This window comes from Lottia gigantea (assembly GCF_000327385.1).
Source record: "Lottia gigantea unplaced genomic scaffold LOTGIsca_41, whole genome shotgun sequence".
Classification (NCBI taxonomy): Eukaryota; Metazoa; Mollusca; class Gastropoda; family Lottiidae; genus Lottia; species Lottia gigantea.
The window spans coordinates 485,875-497,751 of NW_008709421.1; the positions used below are offsets into that span (position 1 = coordinate 485,875).

At 31.1% G+C, this 11,877-nt stretch overlaps 1 protein-coding gene across 1 annotated transcript; it reads left to right on the plus strand.

Moving 5' to 3' along the window:
• Window positions 1–11,315: 11,315 nt before the first annotated feature.
• Window positions 11,316–11,723, plus strand: LOTGIDRAFT_122647 (hypothetical protein; the record flags this gene model as incomplete). The annotated part of the gene is made up of 1 exon (XM_009060217.1): window positions 11,316–11,723. A coding segment is annotated over one exon (408 nt), but the record flags the coding sequence as incomplete, so codon positions are not given.
• Between the last annotated feature and the right edge of the window lie 154 nt (window positions 11,724–11,877).

The following is an 11,877-nucleotide window of genomic DNA, read 5'->3' on the forward strand; positions in this document are numbered from 1 at the left end:
ACGTTCACTTAACCAGCTTTAAATTGACTAATTAGACTCTTTGAGCTCGCTGATATTCTGGTTTTAGATTGCTAAAGATTAAGAGGTTGTTTTATTTGTCTGATGTTTGTGGTCATGGTAATCAGATTGAACAAATCTCAGAGTGTCTTAGTCAATTATAGAGTTTATTACATTCAAATTCTGTAGGCTTTAAAATCTATCGGTTAAAATTGGCTATTTTCAGTCTGACGCCTGTGATTCTTGCAATTCAAATAAGACTAAGCAGTCATTGTCGTCACGATGACATTACAAAAGTGGGCCTTTGCGATAGTAACATCATAAAACACCTAGTTGTGGGGGAATTGTTAAAAATACAGACGTCTGATTGAAAATTGGACTGGTGCAAATCCATACCATCAGCGAATACCAGTCAACTCGTCTTCATGTCAACTCGTCCTAGGCGAGGTCCAAAAGGGTGAAACTACTCAAAACCGGATTTCAGATTGCCTGAGATGCAATTGACACTTCGTCATTACTTCAGTGGCCGGCCAATTTTTGTGGCCGATGAATACACTAATTTTTTGGATTGAATGTAATTGTTGTCATTAAATCAAAAAACGAAAAATTTGTAATTCATTTTCTTATTCAAATAAAGCCTCTAAAAAGTCGTGAAACTCCTGAGATGAATTTTGAGCATTAAGAGAGCTGAATATGCCACTGGCTCTAGGTTATCAATACAAATAGCTTTGCTAAACTATACACATTTTTGATTTTAAGTACGCAGTAGGTATTCTATTCTAGAGTAATAATATTTCATTAAAATTTCAACAGCAATCAAAATAAATGTTAACATATCATTAAAAGACAATAGTCGAGAAATTTCAAACAACATTTAAAAAAAATAAAATACATTATATTTCATTTAAAAGGCATCATAAAATAATTGTCATTAAAAAGGTTAATTAAAACTAATAAAAAAATTATAAAATATAGGCCCCAGAAAGTGAGAATAGAGTCCCAACAAAACCTTCTTCAGTTCAGCAGAGATTGATTCATTTACAGTGTCTTTGTACAAAATCAAAAAGATAAACATTTTGATACATTTTTGGCACCTCAAAATGGTCAGAAATGAGTTCTCTGGGCCTGTAATTGTTCAAATTTTCTGAGTATGAAATCTGAGCCCCAGCATCAATTCATTCTTGTAGACGGGACTGAGTTAGTTTTTGATGCTTTTGACCATTTAGTAAATGTTAGATCAACTAACTTGATGGAAAACTTTTGTGGTCAAAAAATAACTGGCGATTGCTACTTTAAAACTCAAAACAACCTGTCAAATGTGCAGAAATTTTTTTTTTTTTTTTTATCAAAATGCAATTCTTTACATTTTGATCTCAATCCCATGAGATAGTAATACTTAAATATGTAAACCTTACTGACTATATTTTTTCAGCTAGAATAATTTCAATTGATTAATTATTGTTAAGAGCCAATAAACTTTCTCAGCCCACAACTTAACACATTATGTCAATCAGCAAAATGCACTGTAAAATTATCCCTTCTTCATTTTTTCATTACACATAAAAATGGGTTAAATGCTAGATAACTAATGAACAAGTAAAAAATATAATTTGAACTGTAGAATACAGTACCAAAATCAGACTTTTGTGAGTAAATGCAAATAATGTCTCCCAGATAAGGATTTCTTAATATGTAATGTAATAAAATTCTGATATCTAAAGTAATCATCTGAAACTAATTTTATTTAAAGGAGGAGTCTTAAAGGGACCGTTGCGACATTTTGGGGAGATGATTGTAGTCTTGAATATAAGTAAATAGTCTTCAGAAGTACTAGAAATGTACGAAAAGCACATAATGACTTTAAAAAAACTTCAAACTAGGAATTTTACTCACTATTTCTATATATGTCTTTTCTATACATCACAAAGTATCTTAAATTGACGAGTCGTCATTTTAACATTCAAACACAGATAATTCTGGACACACATGGATTTGATGGCTCAAATTTCGACGGTTAGCTGTGAACACTATTACTGATTAGCCCAGCTAAAATATTCTCGTTTCTTAAACTAAAGTATGATGTATGTAAAAAAAATGGTACACCTGTCCCATTAATCAGGTTTCTAAAATCTGGAATTGTGAGTAAACTATATCTTCTATCACAAAAAAATATATGTATCAAAAAATATATGGGTTTTGTTTTGGTTATTTGGTTATAATTTAACAAAAAATATCAAAATATACCCTGGATATTACAGCTCACTGCTATGTTAAATAATTAAGGATTTTGTACATGTGGTTCATATTACAAAACAAAAGTGCCATCAAAAATTAAATGCCTTAATGTCAATTGGATATCCTGGTCAACCTTAATATAGTACTTATAGTTACAATACAGTACCCGTTTTAAACAACCATCAATTTACTCTTGAAACAGTTCCTGCTGTACCATTTATAACTAGTTTATCACCTACAAATATGAATAACATGTATCATAAAAAAAAAAAAAAAAAAAAAATAAATTAAGAGCCCTGCTTGTGATATTCAGAGACAAAGCAAAGACAATAAATATTGTGTATTCAGAATTCCTAAAAATAAGCCTGAAAGGTAGCCATTTCCATCAATCAATTGTTTTTGGCAAAAATGTATTAAATGAACAGTTTAATTTTTTAAGAGAAAGTTGATTTACCTGAATTTATTTGTAAAGTAGCCTTAGGAACATTAACTATACAGGGTATACCATATTCTCTTGCTACCACAGCACCTAAATATTATATATAATACAATCTTATAATACAATATTAACTATACAGGGTATACCACATTCTCTTGCTACCACAGCACCTAAATATTATATATAATACAATCTTATAATACAATATTAACTATGCAGGGTATACCATATTCTCTTGCTACCACAGCACCTAAATATTATATATAATACAATCTTATAATACAATATTAACTATACAGGGTATACCATATTCTCTTGCTACCACAGCACCTAAATATTATATATAATACAATCTTATAATACAATATCAACTATACAGGGTATACCATATTCTCTTACTACCACAGCACCTAAATATTATATATAATACAATCTTATAATACAATATCAACTATACAGGGTATACCATATTCTCTTACTACCACAGCACCTAAATATTATATATAATAAAATCTTATAATACAATATTAACTATACAGGGTATACCACATTCTCTTGCTACCACAGCACCTAAATATTATATATAATAAAATCTTATAATACAATATTAACTATACAGGGTATACCATATTCTCTAGCTACCACAGCACCTAAATATTATATATAATAAAATCTTATAATACAATATTAACTATACAGGGTATACCATATTCTCTTGCTACCACAGCACCTAAATATTATATATAATACAATCTTATAATACAATATTAACTATACAGGGTATACCATATTCTCTTGCTACCACAGCACCTAAATATTATATATAATAAAATCTTATAATACAATATTAACTATACAGGGTATACCACATTCTCTTGCTACCACAGCGCCTAAATATTATATATGATAAAATCTTATAATACAATATTAACTATAAAGGGTATACCATATTCTCTTGCTACCACAGCACCTAAATATTATATATGATAAAATCTTATAATACAATATTAACTATACAGGGTATACCATATTCTCTTGCTACCACAGCATCTAAATATTATATATAATAAATTTTGGAAGCAATTTTGGGAAACTTTTTAAAGCTCTCAATTATAAAACTTACCATGTGAAATTAGTCCACCCACTTCTGTTACCAACCCCTTTATCAATGGGAAATATGGAGACCACCCAACATCAGTGCATGTCACAACCAAAATATCACCTGACTGTATTTGTCCAGCATCTTGTAAACTTGTGACAACTCTAGCAGGTCCTTCACCAATACCTTGACTCACTGGCATACCTTTATAAAGTAAGAAAAAATATGGAGATTTTATACAACACAATTATTATTGTGTGTGATACTCGTCAAAACTATGTAAACAAAACGATTTTTGAGTTTCTGCCGCCATGTTGTGTGGGTAGCAAATTTCAACCTTGACCTTAGTCAAACACCATTGTATTGCATTGTCAGCAAATATTTGTGTTCATTTCATCTGGTATTATCCATTTAATAATCTTTTAGAAACAAGTTTGACCTAACCCACTTGTGTATAACATTATTTATATTATTTTTTCCTTCAAATAATACCTTTGCGGACCTTGAGGCTTACTAATTAGATTTATGAAAATCCACATATAACCGCAATCCTTATGTTTCTCTCTTTTAGCAAGACAGAATATTATAATAAATTATCAGGTCTGAATAAGAATAGGTTAGTTTCCGACAATCTAGAGCGAAAAAATACATATTTCAGCAACATTAATTATCTATGATTCAATTTCGATAAGAAAATTATTTTATCGTATCAAAGTAACGATTTGTATACATTCATAGACAAAATATTGTACTAAGTTAAAAGTTATCTTAATATTACCTGACCAAGTAAAATTAGCTTCTACTTCTGATTGACTATCTTCCAAGTTTACCTACAGATAAATCAATTATAACATTGTGGTAAGACTAAGTTCTCAAATACACCCAGTTTGCTTAAAGGAACATACTGTACAATATATAGAAAATATTTTCAATAATGTGTCCAGATCCAAAATGTAAATAAAATGTCAAAAGTTTTATCTTAAACGTTTCAACACTAGTAGCTGCTCTACTAGCTACATCCAAGCAACCTGTGAAGTGGTTGTTCAGAGGGTATTTTATCAAGTAAAATCCACCATCAACTTACAATCTGAGGAGTTCCTGAAACAGTTTTAACAAATCTTAAAGCCATTTGTTTTTCATGAACTTTCCTTCTTCTGTTAGCTCTACAATAAAAATAAATCTTCTTATTATGGATTGACTCTCAAAATAAGGTCTATATAATAAATACCAAATTTTAGAAAAACATTTACTCCTACTTATTCTAAAGGTTTCAACTACAAATATCGAGAGATAAAAACTGCTTAATTAACATGTAGGCTCCATTTCTAATTAACCCTTTTAAAACAAATTCAAGTTGATCAAGTGTATACATAGAAGTAAATCGTAGTATATTTTATAAAAAATCTTTACATGAAAAACTCATAAAAAATTTGCATACTGCCCCTTTAACTCTGTCTATTGAATCAAACAGAACCTGATGGCAATAATACAGTTCTATCAGATGGTAATATAAATAATGAGATTTAATTCTAATTAGTCATATTTACCTTAATATTAATTTAGCTGATCTGGTCTTGAGCAATACACCAATTTCATAATGAGTTAAATAAAACATCAGGTCTATATCTGGTATACGACACTAGAATTATACACAATAATATTACAGCTCTATATTATGCTACAATACATAACAATTATAAATATTATTTCCCTTTCATGTACTAGGCTACATCTATTTACATCCTTTCTACTTGTTTGAGACTAGTAATTCAATGGATTTAGATTCCTATTTTCAGATTAAATTGCTGGTTTAGATGTTCCACTTTGTTTTGTAGGTTATTGTACTCTCTTTGGATAGTATGCCTTAAATTCCGATAATAGACCTTATTCAAGCACATATTCAAGGCCATATTTAATCCAGAACAAGGCCCTTAATGCAATCAAACAAAAGTTACGTTGTGTCACTGCACCCTATCGCCACATGGACACCTTTAAAGCCTCCTTCTCAAACCTCATTAATTCAAACTTATCATATTTTACATCATTAAAATCATTGATTAAGCTATGACAACATCTTTTCAATGGATGACCTTATTTGAACCTCACTTTCAGTGTCTCAAAAAAGAGGCAATATTACTTTTCAATTAGAATTAATGAAATATATATACATACTTCTTCATATAAAACTTGTGCTAATTTCCAATAGGCGTTCTTAAAAACTTCACTGTACTGAATAGAGATGGACTGAAAGGACAATAGATTTGTGGTCTTAAAGAGATTGTAAAGAGGTTTTCTAAACTTGTCAGGATAGCATAAATTAGCACCTTTCTAGTCTTCAATCAATATCACAAAAGCTGCATATAAATAAAAGGGCCTTCTTTCATGATATATTTTCAGTAAACAAGAGTAGTCACCAAACTGTGTCAAATCATACCAAAATCTAATTTGTACACAGAAAATTTAATAAAATTCTGACATAAACTGTCACCTCTATCGTGTTCACAAGCCAACAAATATTGATGCAATAACTCGAAAAATTGTCAAATTCAAACCACATTATAATGTGGGCCTATAAAAAGTTGGGAGGGGGCTTTATTGTGGTTGCATATTGAAGGTGATTTCTTAATAAAGGTGGTCCTGTGAGCAAGATTCACTTTATCACACCTTTCAAATATCAAAAAAATGGCCTACCTTTCCCCACTCTCTATCTCCTACACCTTTACCAGTTTTTGGTATTAATTTCTTTATAATCCATCTGTAATTAGATATACTTGTGTGTAGTTATTCATCCATATTGTCTGGCCTAATTCAATCTGCCCAAATTACAGCCGTTTTGTGATTTTTCTGAGGTTTACTACTTTCCAGGCCTGTCAATCATGAAGTGAGATGACATTTCATTGGTCATTTATTTAAAGTTGGCATTTGGTTGGTGAGTTCTGCTAGTTCGGTATTCAGGGAATCAACCAGAACTTCAGATTGTGTTCAAGATTTGACAAAAAAAAGAGCAAGTGTAAAAAATGAAATGAATGGAGTTTTACGTCTTACTTTTCTGCACCGTGTGAGCTATTGAAGACGGGCAATGACATGAAGACAGAAGTGTAGACAGAATTCAAAATGGCAGAGAAAGTAGGAGAAAGGTAAATTTTGATGACCTATTCAGTTCCATATCGTCAATTGACACCTAGAATTGGAACAGATGGAACCTGCCCAGAACTCCCTGATAGAGTAAATCATTCATTGAACTGCAGAAAAAATTCATTATGTATCAGATCAATAAGGAGGTTTCATAACAGAATCCCTCTCAGTAACACTTACTTTGAAATGGATGATAATTCTGTTTTTAATTCTTGAACCAATTCATCAGCAGACTTTATAGGTTTATCAGGTTTATCATATAATTTACTCTTTAAAATAGTCTGAAGAATAATTAAGTCCTATTGAGAGTATATCCTTAGTAAAGGAACTAATGAAGATGGGCAACTCTGTGAAGTGTGTGGAATCGGGGAAATTTCTCCAGGACAGTGACTTCAAATTGTCGAGGGATTAATAAATGGTTTTCACAAGTAATGTCAAAAACATCCCTTTGGTAAACAATGATAATATAATGAACTCCTGATTGGTTGAAAGCATTAAATAAAATATATTAGCCAATAATAATTCTTGAAATAATTCAGATCATTGCAAATTATAGCTTTGATCATCATGTTGGAAAAAAGATTCTGTATTCCAATTTTAGACTTTCACCTGATATTCAAGACTACAAGTCGTAGTCTACGACACAAAACTACCATCTTTTTCAGATGCACAGAAAAAAGATCTACTAAAACAGTACATACTTTTAAAACATTCATTAATTTAGTTGGTTCTGACTGCCATGACTTCTCTTGGAATTCAGCCTTGATAAATCAAACATATAATATGACATTGAAAATGGTCTAGAAATCTGCTTAACCAGCTGATAGAGCTCAATTTAAACAATTCACAGCATATTCAATGTTAAAATAACTGATTAAATTTTTTATCATCTTACAAAATGAAAGCCTTATTTGTGGTACCCCTGGTTATTTTATGGCCCCTGAAACCCCTCCCCCCTCAAGGCAACCATTAAGCATGTCACAAAAACTTAACTAGATTTTGAACAAGACAACCAATGGAGCTGTGTGTTCTCAAAAGAATAATTATAACAAATTATACTGGTACCTCTCTGACACAGCGATGGCCATGTCTTGTAAAAAATTTCTCTAAATTAGATTTAATTTCAGCATGGTTTTGTATGAGTTGGAAACACTCCTGAAAAATATATTTTAATTCATATTTTACTATGTTTCGAGACATGTAGCCTTAAAGGCGACTAACCAACGGACATAGGTGACGCCAGTATACCCTCCATATTTCAACGTGGGCATAAAAAACATATAGACTAGTCGTCATTTTAACATTAAAACGCAGATAATTCTGGACATAGATAGATTTGACTGTAAACTGTGAACACTATTACTGATTAGCTCAGCTAAAAAATTCCCATTTCTGAAACTAAAGTATGATTGGTAAAAAAAGAAAAGGAACACTCGTCACTTTAACTCAGGTCAACTGCTGTTGAAGCATATATATTCAAGACTAAAATCAACCCCCTAAAATGTCCATGTAAAGTCAGCAAAAATATTTGAATATTTCATACATATACTACACACTAACTTGATCAGAAGACTGTAGAAATTCTTCTCTACATCCTGAATCAGCTATAATTTTAGATAAATTTTGCATAGCATTAGGTACTTCAGCAGAGTAAACATCTATACATTGTGTTAATAGTAATGATAAATCACCATAATGTTCCTGAGTCCAAACTGAAATATAAGAATTTTACCAAATATTTTTTTGATCTTTCCCGGATTATCAGTACCCATTTACAGCTGGATCGACTGGAATTATGAGCAAAGATGACTTATTCAAGGTTTTTCACTTTCACACGCCAACTGAGATAAGAACCCACAGCCACCATTTGGTTGATGTGACCAAGCAAATGACGTCATGTAAAGAACCCATGCTCTAACCAACTGTGTTACAATGTGTTTCTAATACATCATGAGCTCTTCAGGGTTAAGAGTCACTTTTAACACTTCAGCATAAAGCCAGCTGATGGACATTAGTCATTTAGATCAATACTCTAATTAACACTTTAGTTACATTTGTTTTTTTTTAGATCATTAGATCTATTAATTTTGTCAAGGAAGGGATATGTTAATATGGGATGTTTTATTTTTTAGAGGTGGTAAAAGTCATACCATAGTCAAAAAGATTCCAATTGATACAATGTTAATGCCTGTTAAAGAGAAAGTAGTGATTTTAGTCCATTTGGTACTAAAATGACAAAATATACTTACCTTTACTGTTTTTTGTTAAAATGGACATGAGGACGTTGGCCCAAGATGAAGATCTAGAAGCATTAATTATAGTTGTGGCATACACCTAAAATATTAAAGTTTACAGCCTACAGCAGGCCTGTGCAACCTACCGCCCACAGGCCAACTGCGTCCTGCGAGATGATTTCGTGTGGCCTGCGACGTCATGTAAAATTTGAGGGAAATGCGGCCCGCAACCAAATGCCTTGTTTGCTCTTGTCACTGTCGGTGTGGCCTGCCTATTCTGATATCGAAACCCATTATATCTGCGCTGTTACAGTATGACGTCAAAATGAATCACGGCCTACTCGCATCCCTCAAATGTGGTCCGCCCTTGCAGAAAGCTTGCACAGGCCTGGCCTACAGCAGACTGAGCAGTTCTGAGCAGTTTAATGTCCCATCTAAACAATAGAACCTTTTAACATTTCAGTTGCAACACTGGGTAATCTGAAGGTATCAACCCTGCACCTCTAGGCACAGCAAGTTAACCAATTACTTGAAGATCAAACCTGATCAATCCAGATCAACTCTGGACCTTTAAGGCTAGCCTGCAAGTGTCAAAAAATCACTGAGTCACCCTATTTCAAATATAAAAAGATAAATGTAACATCTACATTAATCTTTAATATAAGTATCAACAGAAAGTGATACATTCTCCAGAAAATGAACAGTGTATCTCAATTTAGAGAAATTTTTTGAGGAATAAAAATAAGAAAGTAAACAATACCTGATAATATAGAGGTAGATGATTGGTTATGTCTTTATATAAACTATCATGATCATGATCAAGATTTATTTTAAACTTTGGTAAAAATTCTTCATATTCTTTAGTTTTAATTCCACTTTGTCTCGCAGCCTGTTAAATTTAGACATTGTACAGTAAACTTAGTTTTTAAACAACTCTCTTTTCAAAAAACAACTCTTATCCATATAAAAAAAAATTTGCTCAAGATCTCACCAACATACATTTGTATTAAAAATGTCATTAAAATTTGACCAAATTTGTAGCTTCTATCACAATCAAAAGAAATTTTTCTATATATTTTGGCAAGGGGAATAACTCAAAAGTTGTTTGTTATAATGAAGACAATGACGCTAGTTCCATAAGATTATATAGTTGGCTTATGTTTTCTAGATTTGGCAAAAAATTCGCAGGAAAAATATACAATTTGATTTGATTCGCAGATTGTCATGATCAATCTTAATTTTGGCTAATCAAAATGTTGGCTCCCAAATTAATTGCATTTTGTATCAAGAAATTTTTTCAGTATTTTACTCAATACTCACCCAAATCATCTTTAAAAAGTTCCAAAATTTTCTGAAAGTTCCAACAACGCTTTGACCATAATATTGGTGTAGATTCTCTTCTTTAATACATGAAAGAACTTCACCTAGTAATGCTAATTCTACCATATCTTTCTGAGTACCAGCTACACTTACAATAATACTTTCTACAAACTGAAATATAGTCACAACCTTTCTACATACTGAAATACAGTCATAACACTTTCTACATACTGAAATATAGTCATACTGAAATTAGTCATAACACTTTCTACAAACTGAAATATAGTCATAACAATTTACACAAACTGAAATATAGCCATAACACTTTCTACATACTGAAATACAGTCATAACACTTTCTACAAACTTAAATATAGTCATGACACTTTCTACATACTGAAATATAGTCATAACATTTTCTACAAACTGAAATATAGTCATGACACTTTCTACATACTGAAATATAGTCACAACACTTTCTACATACTGAAATACAGTCATAACACTTTCTACACTTTCTACATACTGAAATACAGTCATAACACTTTCTACATACTGAAATAAAGTCATAACACTTTCTAATACTGAAATACAGTCATAACACTCTCTACATACTGAAATACAGTCATAACACTTTCTACATACTGAAATATAGTCATAACACTTTCTAACACTGAAATATAGTCATAACACTTTCTACATACTGAAATATAGTCACAACACTTTCTACATACTGAAATAAAGTCATAACACTTTCTAATACTGAAATACAGTCATAACACTCTCTACATACTGAAATACAGTCATAACACTTTCTACATACTGAAATATAGTCATAACACTTTCTAACACTGAAATATAGTCATAACACTTTCTACATACTGAAATACAGTCATAACACTTTCTACATACTGAAATATAGTCATAACACTTTCTTCAAACTGAAATATAGTCATAACACTTTCTACATACTGAAATATAGTCATAACACTTTCTACATATTGAAATATAGTCATAACACTTTCTACATACTGAAATATAGTCACAACACTTTCTACATACTGAAATATAGTCACAACACTTTCTACATACTGAAATATAGTCACAACACTTTCTACATACTGAAATATAGTCATAACACTTTCTACATCCTGAAATATAGTCATAACACTTTCTACATACTGAAATATGGTCATAACACTTTCTACATACTGAAATATAGTCATAACACTTTCTACATACTGAAATATAGTCATATGAAATAAAGACAATACTCACAAATAATGATATAAAAAGATGGTTACAATAGGATTTCAAGCCTACCGGAGCTTTACTAATATTTCTTTTACCACTGTAGTCATACATAAAACTCTACAATACAATAACATAAAATATTTCAAATAATATAAAAATTATATC